Source organism: Neodiprion pinetum, chromosome 7 (genome assembly GCF_021155775.2).
Source record: "Neodiprion pinetum isolate iyNeoPine1 chromosome 7, iyNeoPine1.2, whole genome shotgun sequence".
Taxonomy (NCBI): Eukaryota; Metazoa; Arthropoda; class Insecta; order Hymenoptera; family Diprionidae; genus Neodiprion; species Neodiprion pinetum.
In genome coordinates, this window is record NC_060238.1 from 15,899,452 (window position 1) to 15,925,970 (window position 26,519).

General features: G+C 37.5%; 1 protein-coding gene across 3 annotated transcripts in view; it reads left to right on the plus strand.

Moving 5' to 3' along the window:
- Positions 1-26,519, plus strand: part of LOC124223019 (zinc finger protein 569) — a 32,080-nt gene that overhangs the window by 1,970 nt on the left and 3,591 nt on the right. For all 3 annotated transcript variants that reach the window (XM_046634607.2, XM_046634605.2, XM_046634606.2), the window contains 4 exons: positions 33-244; positions 373-548; positions 710-1,162; positions 1,542-1,748. In XM_046634607.2, coding sequence (XP_046490563.1) covers positions 33-244; positions 373-548; positions 710-1,162; positions 1,542-1,748 — 1,048 coding nt within the window. The remainder of the gene's footprint in view (positions 1-32; positions 245-372; positions 549-709; positions 1,163-1,541; positions 1,749-26,519) is intronic.

Here is a 26,519-nt window from a genome sequence, read left to right on the forward strand (position 1 = left end):
TTTCAGATTTGATAGAAATATTTTATATTCAGGATCACCAACTGATGGATGACGGATCTGATACAGCTGTGAACAACGGTTCTCTCAGTTATCCTCAACAACCTTACTTGGTAAATGGTTACTCAGACGAATGTGGGGAGAATAATGATGGCAAACACAACATTAAAGTATCTAAAATGCTTGGTTCGAGAAAAATCATTGGTAAAAATATGCAAAGGCTCGAAATGAAGGAAAAAAACGTTAAGTAAGTCTGTTAGTTTTTTTTCCGTGTGCAAGAGTTCGTGTAAGATACAAGTCTTAAAGCTTGTAAATTCCATTTGATGCATCGTTAGATTGTCAGTAAATCCAAACGCCATTATATTTTTTTTCCAGATGCATGCACCAAGGCTGCTTATACAAGTTCAGCAACAAAGAACTGATGCATCAACACGCCAACTGCCATATGGATTCACAGCACGCCCATGCATTCAAATGCAATATTTGTAAAGACGTCAAATTTTCTAAATGGAAACCATGCAGCTTGCATTTGTGGAAAGAGCATAAGATTGGTGAGTCGACTTCATTGCACGCTCTTCAGCTTTAGTGCTCATAAAAAATTGAACCATTGTTATTCAGATTACACGCATGTTACCAGGATTATCATCTCAACTGTTACGCTGTTTTTTTTTTTCTTAAAAAAAAAAAAATAACTTTGGACCTTTGTTTCCAGATATTGACCTTCTGTCATGTAAAATGTGTGAAACATACAAAAGTGCAACTATGGTGAAACTTGTCACTCACATGAGAGTACACAGTGAGAATCGTGAATATGAATGTCCAGTATGTGGCAAGTGTTTCAAGCAATCAAGCCAATTACGTAATCATCGCGTAATGCATTTAAATAGAAAATCTAACGAAGCACCTAGGTGGTACACGTCAAAGACTTGCGAATTATGTGGTAAGACATATGCCGATTCAAAATGTCTCAAGAATCACATGCAAGCTGTTCACTCCAAGCTGAGACCTTACGTTTGCAATGTCTGCGGACATTCGAGTGCGCGAAAAGCTATGCTTCAAATGCATTTACGTCAACACACTGGCGACAAACCTTACAGCTGCGACATTTGCGACTATAAAACTGGTGATCATAATTCATTGCGACGACACATAATGCGTCACACAGGTAGTTATTGTATTTGATTATTTATCCATATTTATTATTTACGGTTTTTTTCTGATGTATTCTTGTGTGACCAGAAGCACATTATCTCCCGAACTTTCATAAATTAAATATCATTTCGTGTCTAAATTAATTGCTTGCAAAATATTTAAGATAGATTCTTTATAATGTTCATATTTATTTCTCTACTTATTTATTAATATTTTTTGAATTAAATGTAAAAGTTTTCGATTCTTAACCGGCAATAAAACTGTGGAGTTGAATATAATGTATCGGTCTCAGAAAATTCATTAATTAGTAAAAACTAATCAACTTGATCATCTGATCTCTTTTTTCTCTACCCTTCTTTGACTTCTTATTAAGAAAGTTTCATTTGTTGCAGGTGTAAGACCTTACAAATGTCCCCATTGTTCTTATTCCGCGATTCAGAGCAACAGCTATAAAAACCACCTAAGATCTAAACATCCTTTGCTGGCTGGTGTCTATACTTGCGACTTGTGTCCATTCAAAACGGTGAATAAGGAAAGTTACGTACAGCACGTTGGAAACCACGAAAAGGGACTCATAAAGGCTGCCACTCAAAAAAAAGGTAAGGCGAATTTCAAGGTATCCATTTTAAGGGAATATACCGTTTTCCTCCGAGTATAAGCCGAGGTTTTTAGTCGTTGAGAGCACCTGCCGACACTATTTTCTTCTTATACGCGACCCCGTTTTATTAGTCCAGGAGCCGACCGCACCATATCCTCCCTCATCGAACATACGGCCAAAATGCATATGAATCGATGGGGAATATAGTGGTCAATAGGGTGCCAGGCTTTATAGAGAATTGATCCTGTCCGGAGTGTCAAAAAAATGTCACTTCCGGTCAGTTTTGTGGAGGTTATCTTCCCTCATCGAACATACGATTGAAACTAGTACCAATCGATAGGGGAGGACGAGTACTTGGAGAAAAAACCGGGGTGCCAACCTCCACCCTGTCCGGGGGGGCGGCAGCCACCCCTAAGTGTAGTCGTAAGTAAAGTCGTTCGACTTTTGGGGGTGGCTGCCGCCCTTCCGGACAGGGTGGGGGGTGGCACCCCGGATTTTTCAGGTTCGGGGAGGTTCAACCTTCAATTAAAAAAAAAAAAAAACTCGTATGTTCGATGAGGGAAGTTAAGGACCAAAAAAGCCTACACTTAGGGGTGGCTGCCGCTCCCCCCTGACAGGGTGGGGGTTGGCACCCCGGTTTTTTCTTCAAGTATTCGACCTCCCCTATCGATTGGTACTAGTTTCAATCATATGTTCGATGAGGAAAGATAACCTCGAAAAAACTGACCGGAAGTGACATTTTTTTGACACTCCGGACAGGATCCATTGTCTATAAAGTCTGGCACCCTATTGACCACTATATCGATTCATATGCATTTTGACCGTATGTTCGATGAGGGAAGATATGGTGCAGTCGGCTCCCCGACTATATGTGCGTAATTAAGAAAAACACTGAAATACTGTCTCCGAATTAAGGGTTGTCTTACATGCGAGATCAGCTTATACTCTGAACAATACGCTATTGACGAACAGATACCTGTAATCGTCGGTGATTTTCTAAAATTTATATTTCATCAACCAATCGATTCGGGTTTGTTTTATTCAACTTTACGCAGACTGAGCTTCACTTACATATTTTTTTTTTATTAGAATGAATTAATATAAAGTACTGTTACTGAAAATAACTGGTTAACTATTTTACTCCATAAAATGTTTTTCGGTGCCCAAGATATCACAAAAACGGTTTAGCCAACTTAGTTTAAATTCGAAGACCGTATTCTTGGATAGTTTATCTTTTTTGATGCAGTACGAAAAAAAAAAAATATCAACGAAACCGCAGCTATCTGAAGCTGAAATTTCAGTTCAAGTCCAAAATTTATAACTTTTTTTATTCAACTGAAAAGAAAGATAGGTAATTTAAAAAGAAGATCGTTTACCCAAAAATACTGTTTTCAAAAGCCATAACTTTATAACCATTCGAAAATTGCCTCATTTAACCTCAAATAACCTCAAATAACCTCATTTACATATGTTATGTGCTCATACATTAGTAAGATTTCAGTACTTTTTCAATTAAAAATATTCATTCATTCACGAGATATTGTCAGGAAACGTAGCACAACTGTAAATAAAAATCAGATTTTTCGGAAAGGATTAAAGTATTTAAGAAAATTTGACACATTCAAAAAAATTTCTTTCGCTTTCTCAAAAAAAGACTCCTACTTTTTTTTTATGTAGCTCTCCTGTCACTGAACGACAATATTTTACTTCTTGAAAATTTTCTAATTGTGAGCGCTAGAACAGGGTGAAAAAAAATCAATGAAAATAGAATTGAATATTTCCCCGTTCATTAACCCCTCGTCCGCAGGTGGGTCTTTTAGGGTACAGTTTTCCATGTTAATTGCGGCCACCTTGTTGTCAACGATGTTATGGGAACCATGCAAGCGAAATTCAAGCTCCATCACATACCTAGATGTGTATTGGATGGGTACTGATTTTTTTTTTTTTGCATAAAATTATTTTTGTTAATTTTCAGTATCGTTTTCGGAGTTATTATATTCGAACGAAACTGCTTTTTGCAGAATATTTATGTGCGGTTGATAGAAATACACTGTGATATGTGTACAAAAATCGGGGAATCGTAATATCAAGTGCTTTTTGCACCGACAGGCTGCTCAGTCTCAAGTGTTATAACTTTCACTGTGGTAGGATGTACAGGTTAGTAGTGATCATAAAGTCAAAAGTAATCTTGAATGTCAATAAAAGAGTATAATGTGTTAAGAGTGCGGAAAGTAGGCGATTTCCGATGAGTGTGAAGTTAGGGAAGGGTGGGAAGAGGAATCAGTGCCGTCCCCTATTTTCTATTTTGATGAGATAAACATATATATTTGTCGATGACGAATGAACGGAGTTGACATTGCTTTCTTCTTTTGTTCTGAAGAGTTGGTATTACAACAAGAAGAGGATCTGTCTCTCTTTAGGATTCTCTCGTTAGAGAATCTGATTGCATTGACGTGTCTTTTCCAAATTGAGTATTCTCAATCTCTTTTTAAATGTTTTGTTAATCAAAGTTCGGAGTTTTTTTGTTTATTGATAGCAAATAAAAGGTTTAATATGCGTCCCACATGCAAAACACAAACTTTGCGAGTGATATCTGTACATTCTCATATATATTTATACTTTCGCGTTTACAGCGCGCACGACAGCACACAATGGGCTGAAACGTCAAATTTGAGGACATATTCCTATATCTCATTTTAATTACGGGAAAAAACCTGAAAATCTATTCACGTGTGTTTTCGAGGGTGTAATTAGGCATCTGGAGTTATAATTTTAAAATTCATAATGATGGATTTAATATGGTGGACCAAAGTTTAAGAAGTTACTCGATTTGAATGAAGCTCGGTATTCAGAAGTTTTCGAGGTCGCTGATTACTAATCCAAACTCTAAATTTCAAAATTAAAAATGGCGGATCCAATATGTTGGACCAGAATCTAATCATCACTCGATTTGGATGAAACTTGGTGCTCTTGGGTTTTTTGGGTTGCTGATTACGAATTTCACATCGAATTTCAAGAATTAGAACTTTTCATACCGAATTGTCTGAATTCGACGTTCGAAACGTAATCAACGATCCAAAAAAAATGAAATGAGTACTATTCCAAAATAATTCTTGCTGTACGATGAATTCATATAACAACTCGAGTAAATTTTTTTTTATATAATTATATATAATGTTATACAATCTCATAACGGTCAAGCGATATTAGTGTTTCACCACCCTGAAATCTGGGGTATTTAACTACTGACTGTTCTAGAAACTTGACTATTTTACCAGGGTTGGCATCCGCTATTTAAGTTACTTCCACAACAACATGGAGTTAAGCGCAAAGGGTCGCGCAGAAAACAGAGCAAAAGCATGAGCTGTGCGTATGCCCCTCCGTTACCTGCCTGAAGTATAGTCCATCTCGGCAAAAATTTCATGTTATGTAACCATTAGGAGAAACATAAATGTCTCAATATTAATATTCCAACGCTTTGTTATTAATCAATGCGAAAGCACAGTAGTTTTTTGTATAGGTGACCACAGGGTGATCACCAAAAAGCTTTAATACTTTTGAACGTGAGCCTTAAAGACTCCAATAGTCTTACACCACAAACAGAGCCATATGAAATGACAAACATTAAGTTATTTTCTCGTATATCTTAAGACTATACCAAAACGATACCAGGTTTTGTAAAGAAAAGAATTTTATTGCCGATAAAGTTACTATAAGGAAAATCATCTTATATTGATTTCCTATTTTGTGAGATTTACCTTCACGGATCTGGCGCACGTATTTTTTCACATTAAGGGCGTTGCCTAGCTGGAAAGCGCGGGCTACTCCGCTTCCCACGTTAACCGTGGCGAGAGAGAGAGTAAAGAAACGAGTGAGACGGAGCAGCCGAGCTGTCGCCGAAGTGGGGCGGGTGACGCGGGTTAGCCTCCACCAGCCCTCACAGGCATTCGGTTTCAAATACTTTTAAACAGCCCAGTATGCCGCGCTTGGCACGACGCAGCACCTGATGAATAATAGAAAAAAAAGTAGACTCCTTTCAGATTCCACTTGAAAAACTTACTAGTAATACAGAATTTAATAAGGAACACGAAACTTTTTTTTTTATAATTCGAAAACTTGTCATTAATGAGGTAAAAATCGTCAAACATTTGAATTGTTTATAAAAATTGGGATTTTCAATAATGTTCAACATTGCATTTTTTTTATAGAAGCTTATTCGTTTACCTCCCGAGTGCACTGTAAATGATGTCTTTACGTGGAATAGAACCGGATGTATGCGCGCTCCTTTTGCATCAAAATTGAATGATTGTCTTGTAACTTTCGAAAACAAACATAATTCGGACGAACACCAAAATGCGTATCGATTCTTTGTACCTTTATTTCGTGTGAAAAAAAGTATGAATAGATTGAAAAAATACGAGGTCATTTTTTGATTCACGTGACGTAGAATTCCTTATACGTATGTTGATATAGATATATATTCTTAATATTTGAACGAAAATTATATACACCGGCGTCCGTATTTCTACGCAATGCGATCACGTGACTGGTAATAGTCTAATAGCCGGTATTCATAGTCAGGTTCGATTTGCAGGACTGTCTTGAGCCAGCTCAAAGCATAGCTTGATCGGCTGAGAGCTGTTCCTAATACAGTCTCGAAAATAATACGTAACTATTTATGAATACCGGCCAGACGTCGTCACAGGTCATTTTAAATTGAAAATTGCAAGAATAATTGTTAGCAAATTCATGATATAACAACGAAAATATCATCAATCTCCCAGGTCTCACCACGTGGAGGTCGCTATCAAACAGAGACCCACCTAACCCGTCCGTACCTCCCAACCATGATCGGGTTTGCACCAAACAAATTCAAAATGATAAAAAATAATATAAAATGGTAAAAGTAAAATTAAACTCGTTTAAACTTAATAAACATAATCACGAAATCTGTATGAAAAGGATCTCATAGAAATTAAATTGAAACAGTCTAAGTGAAACATTACAGTAATCTTGATAGAGAAAATTGATATCATAACAAGGCATCGAGCATTGTATACATTATATGGCTAAATAAATTCTATAGGAAGCGCAAACTATGGAAAGTAGTACGTCACGAGTGCAGGTCACAGATAGTAATGAAAAAACAGGCTATAGAATATTTACATAATATATAGGTATACACGCAGTTTGGTCAGACTGCAGAAAGTATTCCTGGAATGAATAATCAGATATATAATTATAACGATATGACTAGCAAATTTTTGGCACAGTAATACACATAACCAACTAAACATAAATCACAGAAATATTGCACGTAAACTATATACAAAGCTATTATATTTATGTACATATGTACAGATATTTATATTACAGTTTTTTGTCGTCTGTCGGTCGTGAATTTACTGTTTCTTACGCGCGGCCTTATCTGGGCTTCGATGATTTGAGGGGGTTCGCGGATTGAGAGTTGTCGGGCGCGTCTAGAATCTACGATCTCGGGTAACAAACAAAAGCGAAAGAAATCTGCTAATTTATTCTCCATTTTTTCGGTCCAGAATTTATCGTCACGTTTTATTTTATCAAAAATCAATCCCTTTGGCGTCCAAACTATAAAATACCACCACTTCCTATTCGTAATATGTAGAAGATCTTGGACCTGATACATGTAATTATGAGAAAGCTCTAACTTGGCTTTTCCTCAATATTAAAATTAATTCTGTATTTATTGAAAAAAAAAAAAAATTAGACGTAGTGGTACATGGCGGGCCTTTTTAAAACAAGCACAAGAAAATACAAGTCGAGCTATATCAATGTTGTAATGGCAATATAAACATGGGCCCGCCAAGTACCACGTACTCCAATTTTTTTTTTTTAATCAAAATTTTTGTTTTTTTTTCTTTGAATTTCAATTTTGATTTCAATTTTTTTTTTGTCATCATTAGTTATAGTATACCAAAATCATCATTAGTTTCTAAATAAATTATACTTGGCAGGAGTATCTGATTTGATAACAGTTTTGTAGGTGGCTCTTTTGTAGGTAATGTATGATTACCCCAGAATTACGACAAGTTTATTTCTAAAAACAAAACACGCATATTTTAGTGGCCTAATACGTACGCGCCGTATTTACTTTGTATGGAAAATTCTGCCAGATACCTTGTAATTTTACCTTGGATACTTAGGTAGTCACAATAAGTGATGAGAATATTCCTTATGATCGACAAAGTGTAAACACTAATACAAATTGCCGAATAGTGATTTCGATCATTTAACCTGAACACGTAACAAATTGATGACATATTTTAGCGACTAATGCAAACCGGGCTAGTACCACACGTCACAATGCATTCTAGTTTATATTTTCGTATGTATAAAAAACTTGGGAATGAATTTATATTGCTATTATGAACAGCAATATCGGCTCTTGAAAGTACCTTCTTACAATTAGATTAAAGCCCTGCGATTGTTCGTACTCAAGTGTTTGAATCTCGAAGTCGGAGAGGATGCGACATCAATCATGTGAATAATTTGATTTACCTAATTTTTTCCTGAAATTTGCCAAAATCTTTATGCCGGGTCGTTTCTCCTTCTTCAAAGACAGGTTCCTTTTCTTCTCAGCCATCGCGGGAATAAATACTGACTCGAAATAATAAAAAACACGGTAGAAAAACACAAGCAAAAATAAAAGCGCGGAACAGTATCCACGTGCCGAGCGACGAGGATTCGAAGGAGGGGAATTGTAGTGGGGGGGTTTGAGTCTACTCTCCTCGCCTGTAATTCGCATGGTCGCCAGCCAACGCGGTCGTGGCGCTAGCAGCCGCCCGCCTTTTGCGCGAAAAATTTGCTGTTTTATGCTTCGTGATTTTCCTTCTCATTTCCTCATTTTTGAAGATAATTAGGTTCTTAGGGAGTCATTTTGAAGATAAAGAATAGATCTGTGTCGCCTGTTTTGCCGAATTTCAAAAAAAAATTCACTGTCCGCTGTGTCTCACTTCAAAGATAACGTAATTTCAAGTACGTTTTTCGCAAATCTGAAAGCGAAATCGAAAATTCGGCAAAATAGGCGACACAGATCTATTCTTTATCTTCAAAATGACCCCCTAAGAACCTGATTATCTTCAAAAATGAGGAAATGAGAAGGGAAATCGTGAGTCTCTGTTCGCGCGCGCTCTTCGAGGCATAGGCAACGCCCTTAAACTCCGCGTGGCAAAGGAATGACGTATCAGTTGTACATAACTGTGATCGATTGGCTTCTTAAACCACTTACATATTCTATTACCTAGAACAGATATAACAGTAACATCATAAACGTTTGCATGTATTTTAATACAGACTCACGTCTATTAGGTCCTCGTTAGCAAAGCTTATCATGGTCACTTCATCAGAACATTAAAGCAGTGTTCACGCGTTTAATATTTTGATTCCTTACATCAATATGGGTTGGACAATGAAATAACATACTGATTGTGAGTATACGACGCAAGGCATATGTGAGGTGTTCTCCGCCAACTCACAATCAGCTACTTTTTTTTACTCTCTCGGATCTGTTCCACAATTGGTTACATAGTAGTACTTCTTAAAGGTACTCTCTGTAAATTTTTTAAGATTTTTTAACTTACTCGTTTCGGAAATGGTTTTTCTTTTATTATGGAAGATTGAAAAAAGTTATGTTTTTCCATGAACTATGGGCTACTCCGCGTCAACCGGATCGGTCATCTCTCAGATATTTTTTTAATTTGGCATGTGGATTGTGTAGAGGGAGTTAGATTTTTTTGCCAAAGCGCGAATCTCATAATGCAAAATTTGATTTTTTATTAACAATAACAAATTAGATTCCCATTTTTTTCAAAAATTCATAACTTCGGCAAAAAATTAGATACAATATTTTTTTTTCAAATTACGGGGGAAGCTCCATAGAATTTAAAAAAAAAATACGAAAAGGTAAAAAAAAGTTTTTATCAATTGTTTATTTAACAATTAATTTTTCAAAGATTTTTAAAACAGTGACTGAGAAGACCAAAAAATTTTTTTAAAATTCTGACATGTTCCTTAAACTGTACTACAACCTGTGAATTAATTCCAGAGGGGTGTTTTTCTTCGTTTTCGAGTAAAAAATCATTAAAGGTGTCGATGCGCATGAAATTGCGGCGCGCCGAATCTCTACGTAATGGCGGGCGGCCAGTTGCCGTCCACCGCTACCCCGCGGTGGCGTCGCAGCGTTATTTTAGAATCATTTTCACGATGTAGGACATGATTGAAGAATCTGAAAAAAATACTGTACCTTCACAAGGCCTGCTCAAAGCGATAAGTGAAGTTTCAAGAATGTGTTTTTCACCGTTTTTTTATTACAGAGATTCAAAATAACGGTTACACACCATGAGAGTGCACATAAATGATAATAATTACATAACTTGCTACTTATTTAAGTACTTATAATCACCCCCGAAGATATGTGGAAGCTGCGAAATGAACGCACTTACAATTATATATTTCATACAAATAAATCGCTTCTTCTATGGATACAATCTATTAATCTTTGATCAAACTGGGCATTAAACTTAGAAATGTGAGCAAAAGTTTTCGTCATAACTTACATGGCTATCTTAGCGCATAGATTTACGGGTGAATGACTCATCAGAGGAAGAGTAAACCCTACATTCTACAGTTTTTATCGACAGAGGTAAAAATGAATGGAATCGTCGAGTGCCTTCGACCGTTATTGCTTGGTTCAATCGCGGCTTCAATAATTTTTCATGTTCTTCATGTTCGCTGTTGCTGCAGAAGTCAAATGTGATATTTTTCAATGCACTCACACTCTATTCGAATAATTGCCTTGGAATCAAAATATGATATTCATCATGATAACCGTCTTCCCAAAAGCGGCCAACGAGGAGAATTTTGCATCCGTCGCTTCACCCTTTTAAGTATACATTTTTTCTTTCAGTCAAATCCCTTGAAACTGGATATGTTAAGGTTTTCGAAGTCATTGATTTCAAAAATGGGGTCAGATTTGAGATATCTTCAAAATTCGAGATCGCAAATCTAATATGTGAGAATAGAATTAATTTTTATGTTAAAACGCAAACAATATGGCGCTCATGGCGCATCAAATTAAGAAACCGCCTGATAAATCGGATTATTTAATTTGCCACCCACGCGTTAAAAATCAAATAGTGATCTGTGTGATTTGTGAAGATGCATATCACATTTCTGAATACGATGAAAAAACAAGACATGTCGGGAAGTTTTTAATAATCTGCTCGAAACATGCACATGTGAATCTAACCTCAAAAGTGAGTGAGAAAACATTGAATGAAAATGCAAAAACAATTATCGCGCAAGTGAAACTACATGAGAAAAAGAAACTACAGGATGAAATGCTTGAAAACATCTCCAGTAACCTTTCAAAAGGTGAGACTAGCAAGCATGACAAAACTCTCCTCGGAGAAGACGAGGGCGTGATATATGCTCTCAAAAATGAAAATGCTCTCCTGAAACAGTTGAACTGTGAGTTACAGGAAAAATGCAAACTCCTGAAAGAATTGAAAGAAGTAAACACAGAAAAAGCAGGAAAATCATACGCAAGCATACTCATTGAAAAAACAAGCATAAATCAACAAGTATCTGACATCATAGTAAAAGCCAAACAATCAGACGAGAATGGACAAACCTACGACACAGTTGTTCAAACTATTTGTGAAGAAACAGCCTTACCAGTGAAACGAGTTTTCAATAAAAAAGACGGCACTACCATTATTAAATGCCAATTTAAAAAGCATACACAAGAAATGCAAGATATTTTGATAGAAAAAATTGGAACAAACTTCGAAATTGAACAAGACAAGCTAAAAAACCCAAGAATGAAACTGGTGGGTATCGAAAATTACATGAACAAGGAAGATCTAGAATTTGACATCAACGAGAGGAATTTTAGTACGCTTGAAACAAAATGCACTGTTCTGGACACATACAAAACAGAAAACACGCAGAAAGCGGCAATAATTGAGGTTACGGCTGAAATCTACACTCTCATCAGGAAGAACAATTACAAGATCTATGTGGGACACCAGTGCTGTAGGGCTTATGATGATCTCAACATGAAACCGTGCATAAAATGCGGAAGGTACGGACATAGCTGGAAAAAATGCGAACTTGAAGTTTACTTGAAATGTGCAGGAAACCATACATTTAGCGCATGCGACCAGGAAACTGTGAAGTGTACGAACTGTATTTACGGGAACTTTAAATACTCAAAACATTGTGACGTCAACCACATGGCGACAGACACTAGTAAATGCGAATATTTGAGATATAAGATCTCGAAGTATATTGGAACCACAGATTACCCAACTAAACCCGACATTCCGAGATATATCGACAACATAGGACCAGACAAACACAAGAGGGCGAGCCAAGCAGCTTCACCAGCAGTGATACGTCACCAGAAGGCGCGGGCAACGTAAATATCAGAAGTAGCGTAGCAGAAGGAAATTTTGTCCCCGGCGGGGACTATCACACAACAGAAGATGAAACGAATGGTGAAGAATACACAGGCACAACATTAGAAGAAGAAATTCCTGATTAATACACACTCAACAAATGCCTTAGAAATAAAAATAACATCATATTTTTATTATTGAACGTAAGAAGCTTGAAATGCAATTTAGAACTATTAGAGACTTTTGTTGAGAGTGTCAAAACCAAGCCTGATATAATAGTTTGCACGGAGTCTTGGAATTTACCACATATTGATAGTAATAACCTGAAAGGGTATAACTTGTACTATAACTATGGTCTGATAAACAAGTCAGATGGAGTGGTTATGTACGTAAAAACAGAGCTACAGCAGGAAAGTATGGTAGAAGTGTTTGGAAATTTAAAAATAATAACAACTACAATAGTAGTGAAAAAAAGAAAGCTCAAGGTATCGGGTATATATAGATGTCACGACTGTGACAAAAGTTTTTTCGTTAATGTAATGAAACAATTTTTAAAAATGCATGCAAAAAATAAAAATTACATAATCCTAGGTGATTTTAATATCGACATTCTAAAATTGGATGACATAGACACAGAAAATTACCTCAACAATTACTTAGGAAATGGGTATACGCCATGCTTCAACAAAATAACAAAGCCCAGTAGATGTGATCCAAATAAGGGGTCATGTATTGATAATATTTTCGTCAAAACCGAAAAAACGTTCATGAGATCTCTAAAACTAACTACCCCATACCCAGACCACTATCCTCTGCTCTTGCAACTCGGGAACGAGGAAGTTCAGGAAGAAAGCAGGGAAACTGAATATACTAACTATAAAAAGTTGAAACTCACTTGTGAAAAGACAGATTGGCGTGAAATAATGAACATCCCTGATCCAAATATGGCTACTAACCATTTGATTTCGTTAATTCAAACAGTCATTCGAGAATCTAGTTTTAAAAAAAAGGGAAATAAACTAAATCCTAGAAAAAGTTGGATCACTCCAGCAATAATACAATCTACTCAAAACAAAATGAAACTATATAAATTATGGAAAGACGAACCAGAGAATATAGATTTGAAATTACAATATACAAATTATGAAAAAAGGTTGAAAAAAATTATACAAACTGCTAAGAACTCTCACGACAACCAAGAGCTGTACGCTAAATTGGGGGACAATAAAAAACTATGGAAATTCATCAATGCAAAAATAAATGGCAGTAAGAAACGAAAGAATAATATTGATTTTTTGAATGTAAATGGGGTAAAAGTAGGGTCAGAAAAAGAAATGGCAAATAGTTTCAACAATTTTTTCAGTACGGTGGGAACATCCCTTGCAAAAAAAATAGTAGCACCAGAAAATCAGATCAGAATGCCTAAATACAACTCGAAAACAGCTTATATAAAACCCACAAGTTGTGGAGAAATTTTCAACACCATCCATGCCCTGAAGCCTAAGGCTGGGGGCGTAGATTGCATAAAAATTACTGTTTTGCAACACATATCCTGGTTCATAAGCCAACCGCTAGAGCACATTTTTAACTTGTGTATCCTGCATTCTGTCTGGCCGAAAGCACTCAAAAAAGCTGAAATCATCCCCATACATAAGGCTGGGGATAAACATCTTGTGCAAAACTATAGACCAATCTCACTTCTGTCTAATATTGCCAAGGTTTTCGAAAAGTTGCTGCACAAAAGACTTTCCAACTTCATCAAGGAAAATGAATTGATCGCTAGCATGCAATACGGTTTTAGACAAGGCAAGGGCACAAAAAATGCGCTGGCTTTCGTCACAAATACACTATCAAAATATAGACAAAACGAATGCCACCATTGTCACTTTCCTGGATTTGGCAAAGGCTTTCGACACCGTAAACTTTGAAATTTTGTTCAGGAAATTATACAGATACGGTATTAGGGGAAAGGCATTGGACATTATCAAAAGCTATCTGACAGATAGAACGCAGGTTGTAAATTTAAATAGCACCAAAAGCAAAGAAACAAAGGTTGAAATGGGAGTGCCGCAAGGTTCAATTTTAGGGCCACTGCTTTTTGTTATATACATAAATGATATTTTCGATGAATTGCCACAAGGGTGTATTGTTTCTTTTGCTGATGATACTTCGATAATTAGCACCGACTCAACTTGGGAGCAAGCAAGACTCAAAATGGTGAATTATTTAGATAAAATTGGAGACTGGCTCAAACATAACAAATTAACTTTAAATGTAGAAAAAACTGTGTTCATCCCTTTTGGGGCTTATCAAGTCAGCATTCCGACAGAGTTCACAATTACCATTAACGGTATGGAAATAAAGAGAGTACAGAGTACAAAGTACTTAGGAGTTATCTTTGATAGTCATCTCAGGTGGAATTTTCAAATAGACCACATTATTAAAAAACCCAGATATTTGCTCTACGTTTTCTGGAGACTATCGCATTTCGCTCATAAAAAAATTCTGGTAATGATGTACCATGCACTTTTTGGAAGTGTAGCTCACTACGGTATAATAGCATGGGGTGGAGCATACGGAAATGTAATGGACTCTCTTGAGAGGGTCCAGCACAGACTATGGAAGATAATTGCACGAACCTCTAAACATCCGCGAGACTTACACATTGGAGTCACTGCTATATCATTATGACGACTTGAAAACCAAATACACCCAATCGGGAAGCAATACTAGAAACAAAACCATTGCTATACCAAAGACCTCCAAAACCATAGGCTTTAAAAATCATGTGATTCAGGGAATAAAGAGCTATAACAGACTCACGCATGAGCTGAAAATATTAGAATGTAGTAAAAAAAATATAAAGAGGCAAATAAAGAGCTACCAAATATCACAAAGAAACTACTCAAGCACCGAAAAACTACAACAAAAATGATCATTTTATTTTATATTCACATTATATTTTATTATATTATTATTGATAAACTTTCTTAGTTATATCTTAAATAACTATTTTGTTATTTTTTTCTACATCTACTTTCGCCAGTCCTGCGCACAGATATGCTAAATGTCTCTGCAGGGTATATATTATTGTCCTTGGGACTATTAGTCTTAAGTCAAGTATGTATATGATGTAAATTGCTGGTTTAAATATATTGGTTTAAATATTAGGCCGTTGTAGGCTTGCACGTGCAGCAAATCTTTTCACAGTTCCACCAATGCCATCACATGGACTTTTTCCATGTGACGTTGCAAAGAAATGCCATTCAGCCTCGACATTAAAGTCGTCAAAATGATGAGTCAAATTAATGAAGTTACTTTTATTTTTATATTGTGCACTAGCACCGTCAGTAAAATAAATCATTTTCTTGATGACTTCACTACCGAAGAACTCAAAAAGCCTGCTGATTAGTTTCTTCTGAAACAGTTGGACCGCGACTGTATTATGTTGTAGATTTTCTGAGATAATAACGAAGCTCTTACGCTTTAAGTCCTCATTTTCAACATAATACACAACAAAAGGATGGATGGTAGCTTGATTGTTATTCCATTGGAAGCTTTGAATTTCATCTTGAACAACAAATGCATAGTTTTCAGCAAAGTCAGCCAAAACTAAGAACTCCCCTGGTTGTAGACGACTTTTTCTGTCTTTCAAATATGCACTTTGCTGTTTAGCGATGAAATCATGTTTCTTGAGGGCTGTCGTCTGTTCCTTTAGTGTCTCGAGGAACGTTTCCGTTTCTTGCGTGATCGTTTCTAAAACAGATCGATCCGTATGAGTCCACCGTTTGTAGCTGATACTTTCTACGAAATTATCGTCGAATAAACTTTCCATTTCATGTGTAACCATATCAAAACTTGGACAACTGCTACAATCACCGAGATAGCACAAAGGATTGGGAGAGTCACACGATATCTGTTTTATCAAATCGTGGTACGTTCTTTTGAATGTCTGACAAATTGAGCTAACCGCCATCAACATAAGTTTCACATTCTGGTGTATTTTGCAAAAACAAACTGTATGTGTTCCTGTTGGTCCAGCTAAAATACACTGCTTTGGGCGGAGTTCCGCGAATTTTGTGAAACCAATTTCATCATTCGGATGCTGTTGCTTGAACGCGGCGTAAGCTTCCTTCAGATCACACAAGCAAGTCGTTTTTGAACCTGATGTTTTGAACCATCCACATCGCGAAGATTGACAAAATATTTCTGACCAGGCATGATCCGACTTATCTCATCAGAACAGTAAAATTCCACTACATGAGAGATAACATCATCACAAAGAGTGCGAGATGGTCTTGGATCTGGGGAGGATCCAAATCCACGCTCACTTTGCAATATTTTAGCTTTACGAGCCATTCTATATGAACAATCAAATTGTAACTCCAATTCTCTGATGGACCAACTACGACGAGTCATTGTGAGATATTTAATTTTGTCCGCGACACAATTCGCGTTGATAAACAATTCATTCATATCACACAACAATTCTTGCCCGATATCATTCTCAAGAAACATTTTCACACTGCTCTGTTCGCTAATTTGTGAAGGTGAATCAAGATCGTCACCACTCGCATAATTATGATTCATATCAATCACCTCGTTTTTATCAGATGGAGTAATTGTGTTGCATTTGTACAATTTTATTCGACAATCCATGCACACACATTCTCCTAGGTCCGGAAACTTTTTCCGTAATGCTGGTGTCACTGACTCTACCAAATTTCACACCCAATTATGGCCAACCCTTTGGAAAGAATTACAGCACCGTTTCACAACTATTGTAGACATTGCTTTCAGATATGAATTACTTGTGTGAAGAATGAGACGATATATTGCACTGATCGATACACTGGTATTCGATTGAATGTTATGCATTTTGAAATGCTCGAAATTTATATTCGTTCAAAATAGTGCTTCACCCACCCAACAACCCTTCTGATTGGTTGAATTCCACCAATGGGGCTAACATAATGCAGGTGCAATTAAATGTACCTGATTTTAGTGAATCTATTTGCCTGAATTCTATTATTTGACATTTGGTGACGTGTCTTCAACTGATTGAAGAATAGAATGACCAAATGACCCCTTCGCGGAATCGAGGTGGTGACCCGAATTACCTGGGTAATAAAGGATTTAGGTGTCGCATGCACAGGTGCAGGTATTCCATATCCTGGAACAACCCTTGACCTGTATCCGTAATTCATGCGTGAATCATAATGCGTCATAACAGATTTTGAATCTCTGTAATAAAAAAACGGTGAAAAACACATTCTTGAAACTTCACTTATCGCTTTGAGCAGGCCTTGTGAAGGCAGAGTATTTTTTTCAGATTCTTCAATCATGTCCTACATCATGAAAATGACTCTAAAATAACGCTGCGACGCCACCGCGGGGTAGTTGAGTCATTACGTTGAGACTCGGCGCGCCGCAATTTCATGCGCATCGATACCTTTAATGATTTTTTACTCGAAAACGAAGAAAAACACCCCTCTGGAATTAATTCACAGGTTGTAGTACAGTTTAAGGAACATGTCAGAATTTTAAAAAAATTTTTTGGTCTTCTCAGTCACTGTTTTAAAAATCTTTAAAAAATTAATTGTTAAATAAACAATTGATAAAAACTTTTTTTTACCTTTTCGTATTTTTTTTTTAAATTCTATGGAGCTTTCCGCGTGATTTGAAAAAAAAAATATTGTATCTAATTTTTTGCCGAAGTTATGAATTTTTGAAAAAAATGGGAGTCTAATTTGTGATTGTTAATAAAAAATGGAATTTTGCATTATGAGATTCGCGCTTTGGCACAAAAATCTAACTCCCCCTACACAATCCACATGCCAAATTAAAAAAATATCTGAGAGATGACTGATCCGGTTGACGCGGAATAGCCCCTATTCAACCTTTAGCTGGCACTATACCTATATTAGTCTAGTCGATAAGCTCAAAATGGTCTAAAATAGAGATATTGCTCTTAAAATTATGTGCGATAGCTCATTGGATTCGGAATGTCGCCTATACAAATGTGCTAAAAAAGTTTATGAGCACATAAAAAATCGCAAAAGTGATAAACAATTAAAGATGAAAAAAAAAGGCATTTCGTTTCTCACCAATATCTCATAGACTATTCATATTTCTGAAATTTTAAAAAAAGATTCTTAAAGAGGAGGAGATTTCCAATAAAAAACTTCTAGCTTCCGGAACTCTATCTCCATTATTTATAATTTTAATTTAACGCTGAAAATGGGTCTCCGCGCTTCGTTTTTAGGTCACGCCCGCAGCGTCAAAAGCGAGTACGACACGTTGATTAATTTTTTTAAGGTATTGAATATTTTTTGAAAATTTGAAAAAATTATGGTGTATTTTGAACACTTCAAAAAATTTATCCTCGTTGGAAATTTTACTTAAAGTTAATTTTTCAACACGTTAAACGATTGTTAAGTAACAAAATTTTTTCCAATTTCCGTGTTCATTGTAAATGAAAAAAAAATGTTTAAATAATTGTCGCAAAAATATTTCGCTTCGTGGAGGCTTTCTTATATACATACTCAACAATATTTTGTTATTTAGTTTTTTATTGGAAATTTCCTCCTCTTTAAGAATCTTATTTTGAAATTTCAGAAGTATGAATAGTCTACGAGATATTGGCGAAAAACGAAATGACGTTTTTTTCATTTCTAATTGTTTATAACTTTTGCAATTTTTTATGTGCTGATAAAATTTTTTAGTACATTTGTCTAGGCGTCATTCCGAATCCAATGAGCTTTCACACATCATTTTAAGAGCAGTATCTCTATTTTAGACCATTTTGAGCATATCGACTAGACTAGATCGTGGACACGTATTTATTTGACATACGAAATAAGAATAAGTTCAACAGACTTGTTTTTGACATTTTCTTATTGCATGTTTTGAAAAATTGTATTCATGTTTACTCGCAAACTGTTTTCGATTCTGAACATTTCGAAAATGATGAAATATTCCCAGTTTTCGACTACCTGTTAATGATGCCACAATGCTACATATTGGCGTAACAATGAAACTTAAAGTACTAGTAACCTTTATATTTTAGAGTGTTTGTTGAGAAGATGAAAAACTACTATGCATATTGCATATTATCTGTCAATTTCAATGGTAAATCAGACAAATAATTTATTCTGGACTACCTCATTAGAAGGGGTTTCAAAAATGTATACATGCACTGTGCTTAATGAATGAGAAAGTTTCAAATACAACGACCTTGTTGGTAATTGGATTATTAATTTATTTCCACAAGTCACTACTATTTTAACGGTTAGATTTGGATAGCCGAGAACTTTCTACCCATCGCTTATGGAACCTGGGGCAGGCTGAGAGAATCCGCCTTTTCTAATATAAATACGAGTATATGAGGTATTCCATGCCAACTCAACCAATGATTGTCCCTCACCATTTTTGATTTTGTTCATAATTTTTCGTATGGTTATCTTAACTTTAAATAGCATTAACTCTGAATCACTTTATTTTTCCCTAGCGGTTATTTTTTTTAATAACTTTCCTAACCTCAAAACGAATACATTCTCCAAAATTCTTCATATGTTCGTTTTTTTGTTTTTAATTTTGTTATTCAGTTGCCATTCCAAGTAAACATGTGATGAATTTATGTACGACCGTGCGAACGACTCCTCCAGCGCTTAGCGGCCAGTACAGAGATTGTACGGCCCCCAACGTAGCCTGAAGGCCCGCGTGAAGCGATTTCCGATGCTCATGCTCGATGATGAGCTGAGTGAATCGATTGCGAGCCGACAAAACCAACTGATGTTTGGCTGCATAGGATAGATTCGAGTTTTTTAGACGGCTACCTACCCGTAATAGTCCCTCGCGATCCAAGAACGGATTTAAGCCGAGTAGACGACTTTCCCGTCCGATTGATCGTTGATCTTCGATATCCGCGGCTTCCTTATGGAAAGTCACGCGTTTAACTCTCTTAACAGTAGTCTTTCTGGACGTTTCTAGCTCTCGTGCCGAAATGGGACCCGACCTTCTTCGATCTGATTCAGACCGTGCATTATGCGCGAAACGAAGACACATTGCAACCGTCTTTAATAGTCGAGCGTAGGATGAGAATCGTTCGGTCATGTCAAACTCCTGTAATACAGTGGCTGCGACAACCGCCTTACGCCGTTCGGGTAATTCTTCGATATTCGCGACTGCCCGGACTACTCTAGGCCACGAAGATTTGTCCTTGTTTAGCCACTGTGGACCGCTCCACCATAGAGCTGAACACCTGAGTGCCTCGCGATTAGTACCACGAGATAGAATGTCCGCAGGGTTATCGTTCGTTTCCACGTGATGCCAACTTTCTATTGTTGTAAGCTCTTGAATTTCTCCAACGCGATTTGCGACGAACGTGTTGAAACTGCGGCTTGGTGATCTGATCCAATCGATGACTATTGTGGCATCGGTCCAACAGTATGTCGCGTGTATCTTTAGCTCCAATATCGGGACAACGTTGTCGATTAATTGTGCCGATAGCTGAACGCCAGACAACTCCAATCTAGGCAAAGATACCGCCTTTAACCCTTATGTTAGTAACCGGGTACCCAGGTACCCACCGCGGTGTATCTGTGTGAATAGCTTAAAGAAAGTTCAATATTTCATTTTAAGCTCTCAAATCGTCGTTTTTTAACTTAAAAGAAAGCTAGTTGTGAGTTCATTTAATTGATTTATTTTTTATTTTTTTTTTTAAATAAGCTTAAACTCCAGACATCGCCCCATTAGCAACCGGGTACCTGGGTACCCACAGTGGAAAGCATAGGAAATAAATTGAATTTAATTTCTATAAATGCATGCAACTAAATTTTATTAAAAAATATTACATTTTTTTTATAATTAATGACATTGAAGGCATTGTACACGATTAACTGAGTGCTCGTCACATACAGGTTGGTGACAATTGGCACAAGCCTTACGTGTCTTTCGCCGTCTTCTTATTGGCAAAGCATTGCAGACATGGCAAGATCCTGTAACCATTTTCCTTCCGGTTTTATCTTTTGGAGTCTCTGGACCAGGATTTACCACGACTGTTTCTGTCAGTGCATGGCCTAAAATACTTTGAATGGCAATCTTTGTTGAGAAATGGCGCATTATTTGTGGATTTGCGGTACGATGTTCAATCATCGGCAATGCTAGTTCTTCACTTAGCTTACGCATAAATTGACGACGTTCTGTCGTTTTTTTGGCAATCATTTTATTATTTTCATAATAAATTATATATGCCGCAAATGAAGAAATGTCTAGCATGTTGAAAAACATTGCCATTGGCCATCTCGAAGATCGTCGTTGGCTGGTGTATCTCCGTAACATTTGGTCCATTGTGTCGACGTCAGCTTTATATTTATTATAAAAATTTATTATTTCTGGTTTTTTTTTTAGCGTCATCACCAACTGATGCATCTGAATGCATTGTAGACATCAGAATGACAGCTTTATTTTTTTTTAGGAACGTAAGAACACATGGTAACCTTTTCGTGAAATCCAAAAACTGTCGAATACTGCTCCCGTGTCTTATTTGCTCCCATAACACTAGGGATGTAAGGTTTATTTTTTTTTACCGTGCCAACAACAGTCATATTCCACGATAACAAATGTTTAGCAACTGGCAGAGTAGTAAAGAAGTTATCCATGCAGATATTTCTACCACTACCTCGGTACGGAGCCGCCAATTCTTTCACTACTCTTTCACCCTGATTCTTTTCTCGAGTGTTATCTGTTTTACCAGTGTACATAATCCCTTTCAAAGGATATGCGTTCTCTGCATCACAAATCCACCAGATCTTTATACCATATTTAGCTGGTTTCGATGGTATATATTGAGTAAACTCAGTACGGCCACGGTATGGATATAGTTGTTCATCAATCGTCAAGTTTGCGGTTGGTTTGTACATCTGAGCTAAATTGGAATTCAACATTGTCCACACATCACGAATTGGAGCTGCCTTGTCTTTTTTTTTACGTTCACTTCGAGTATTACTCTCATCGAATCTCAAAAAACGCAGAATATTATGGAATCTCGCCAATCCCATCGTCGCGCGATACAGTGGATAAGAATTGGAGTGCCACATGTCAAAAGTATGGTCTGTATTTGAATTATTTGCGCCAGCACAAATCAAGATACCGAAGAACGAATAAATTTCGGGTATTGTAACGGGCTTCCATTGATGCTGTGAGTTTGGATGGTCAGCGTTATATTCTTGGAAAATGGTTTCAGCTTTCTTGTTAGTGTGACGGACGATTATATCAACCATTTCGTGAGTAAAAATTTTTTTGAAAGTCTCACTAATTGACAACGTTTCCGTACTGCGATGAGGCCCACTCCGCTGGCGTACAACATTATGAGCTGCGGTCTGATGCTGAGTTGGTGGAGTTTTGTTCCACACTGTCTTATCTTTCGCAAAAAAACTTCCAGATGGTTCTTGAGCTCGTCCTAAAATAATAATAACAACATAAATTAATTATTTAAGAAAAAAAATTAGTATTCCAATCATTGTTACAAACGAATATTTTATTACCTTCAGGCTCAGCAGTTTCTACTTCATTGTCGTCATCCTCACTCTCGCTATTCTCAACCTCTTCTTCTACTGCTGAATTCCCTTCAGCGATTTCTCCTGTATCTTCAGAATCTTCTGATTCGTCATGCCCTGAATTAGCTTTTTGATTTAAAATTTGACGTCTAGCTATATTTGCTGGAATCCAGTCTTCGTCATCACTGTCAGAAACCCCGCTCGAATCACTGTCATGTTCTCCAAGTAGTTTTTTCAAATATTCATTTCTTTCGGTTGCACTTAATCTAATAAATTAAATATTATATGATATAAGTCGTAAATAATTTTATTACACGAAATTGTAATTAAAATATTTATAAATGTTAAATATATGTAACGTTTATTTACCTAGCATATTCAGCTCTCGATAGTTGTTCCATAACTTTATTTTTCACTGTGAAGAGAACACCATAAATTAAACACGTCTGATCTCACCAAAAATCTGTTGCGTACTAAGAAATGCTCGAATCTAGTGCGCGATAGAAAACGAAGAAATAACCTTCAGTTTTTCTCTCTCTCCAACGGCATCTGCTCGGCTCCGAACAATAAAAACCGGCCGACTACCTGGAGTGCCCCAAATACGTTTCAGATGTGATTCACAACTCTACGTTGTTATTATTTTTTTTTTTGTTTACATTGTCACTTACTATTAATATTTCAAGAAAAAAATATTTTGGAAAAAATTTTTTTAATAAAATAAACAAAATTTTTAATACTCAGAATTGTGGGTACCCGGGTACCCGGTTGCTAAAAGACGTCGGTAAAGTTGGTTACTAACATAAGAGTTAAGGGAGCTACCCGAGACTTCGAGCACAATAAACTCGTGCGATGCACACCATTGCGATCGGTAACACGCATGTATACGTATGCTGCGTATGCGCTCTCACAAGCGTCACAGAACCCATGCAGTTCAACGTGACTGCCGGCGTTGGCCTCTACCGCGTTGGGTGGAATTCGAAGTTGATTGAGTTGCTCGATCTGCGATTTGTAAATTTTCCATTCCGTGTGCAATTCCGACGGCAGTGACTCATCCCAGCATAGCTGCAATATCCACAACCTTTGGATAATAATCTTCGCCAGCAAGATGACCGGACCGATGAGACCCAATGAGTCGAAGATTTGTGCGACGCATGACAAGATTGTTCTTTTAGTCACGCGTTGAGTATGACTCGTGTCCATTGATATAATATATTGAAATGCATCGTCGCTCGGGTTCCACTGAATGCCAAGAGTTTTGAAGACAGCTCCCTTATGCAATGAGCGTATCGAACTCATTGTCAACGACTCGGGAATATTGTCGAGCAGCTCCAAGTCATTTGAGGCCCATTTTCGCAGTACGAACCCGCCTTTAACGAGAAGTTTCGTCGTTTCGTTACGAATTTGTATGGCCTCCGGTTTCGAGTTTGCCCCAGTGATTAAATCATCGACATAAAAATCACGCAAAACGATTTTCGATCCAACGGGATAATTTTTTGCTTCTATTTCGGCGAGAGTTCTGAGTGATTTGATCGCCAAAAACGACGTTGGACCCGTTCCATACGTGAGCGTCAACAATTCAAATTCTCTGATTTTCTCGTCCGGGTGATCGCGCCAGACGATCCGCTGCAAAGCCACTTGTCATTCGTCGACGAGTACTTGACGGTACAACTTGGCAATATCGGCGATCATAACATATTTGAACGTCCGAAACCTCACGACGATTGAGAACAAATCTTACTGTAATGCAGTACCGATCATAAGAGCGTCATTGAGCGAAATACCTGAAGTCGTCTTACATGAGGCATCGAAAACAACCCTCAATTTGGTTGTAGAGTTTTCTACCTTAGTTACACAGTGGTGCGGCAGATAGTATTTAGGCATCGTAGCTGAATCATCGCCCTGGACCTCCCTCATGTGTCCCAAGGATTCGTATTCGTGTATGAATTCAGCGTATTCTCTTTTCGATTGAGACGCCTTTTGAGATTTTTGAATCGACCTATTGCCGTGTCCTTGGATAGACCGAGACGAGAAAATTCTTCGGCTTTAATCGGAAGATCATCGTATATGATATTTTATATCAACAAATATTAATAGCCACATACAAACGTCACATGTGTGCATATGTCAACAAGTTTCACACACAAAGTCAAAATATGTGCTATCGCGACGAACTTGAAAATATGTAAATATATTCAAAGGCACACGAAAACAAACAATTCTCGAAATACAGGTGATGAGAAAAATTAATGACATGTAGTCAGGGCGGCTAGGTGGTCTAGTGGAGAAAGTCTCCGGTAAAGCATCTCTAAATACCAGGTTCAATTCCTGGCTCCGTCGTTAATTTTTCAACTCGCCTGAAAATTTCGAAATTGTTCTCTTCAATTTAATCGGAAGCTTGACAATAAATCGTCCTTCTGTATTTCGAATTTTTGCTAGTCGAATCGAAATGCTCCTCACACTTGCGTTCGTCGAGGGACATCTCGCTCTTCCGCGCACCATGCTCGATTTCCCAAAACCGCATCATCATATTGTTTAACTCGTCATTTATATTACTATGCTCAGATTGCACACCGTCGATCCCATGCGAGATTCCGTGCCAACTCCGCCTGCCGCGATCCACCCCAAGTGCGTTTTCTGCCAACATGGCTGAGTTTCCGTAGCCTGTATTTGACCTATACACGTGATTTCCCAAAAAGCCTCTACGCCTATAAGCATATCTATTCTTGATGACTTCAGAAAAACTGGATCAGCTAGCGCGATTCCCGGTGGAATGCGAATGTCAGATTGACTGATAGGGACTGTTGAAATGTCTTGCGTGATCTTACGCAATACGAGGCAATTGAGTTCTGAGTTAAAACCGTTAAAACGAGATTGTAGAATCACCTTAACGGAGCTATGCGTCTCGGCCCTCGGATCTCCCACACCGTTAATCGGTACGCAGGTGGGAAACTGCCTAAGCCCGAGTTTTTTCACGAGATCTGCGATTACAAAGTTCGATTGCGAACCATTATCGAGAAGCACGCGACAAGAATGTATGCCACCCTTGACGTCTCGGATGTGAACCATCGCTGTTGACAATAAAACGTGATGTCCTGCTGAGCTTGCTGCGTGATTTGCGCTTGTTGGCGATGATTGGGCGAGAGCGCGGGACTTCGACGAGCTCGTCTCGGTGCCCTTCGAATGCTGCTTTGTTTCCATGTGAAGCAGAGTATTGTGCTTTTTATTGCATTTTTTGCACGAACCGGCGTTGCACTGTTTAGCTTGATATTCGGTAGAATTCAGGCAATTTGAGCATAGTCTTAGCCCCTTTATTTCCTGAAAGCGCTGATCGACCGAAATCCCGCAAAAATTGCTGCAACGAAATAGTGGGTGATCGCCCTTACAGAAACTGCATGCTACCTTTTCGGTTACTACGTTCGATGACGTAGATCTTTTCGAGACTGTTTTGTCAGTATTATTTGACGACGCTGTACCCGGTGGCCTTCTGTCGACCGCTTCGAGAGCGCGACAACGATGAGAAAGAAAATCGGTTAATTCACTCAGAGTTGGCAAATTCGAGTTCTTTAGACTAGTTTCCCATTCTTTATTCGTGGCCGGTGCCAACTTGCTCGTGATTAAATGAATGATGAGGTCATCCCATGTGTCAGTACAACGCTTCAAGACCTTAAGAGCCCGCAAATGTTTCAGAATCGTATCTAAAAGCTGTCGAAGCTCCACGTGATTTTCTTTGTGCAAAACCGGCTGATCAAAAATGGCCTTGATGTGCTTTTGCAC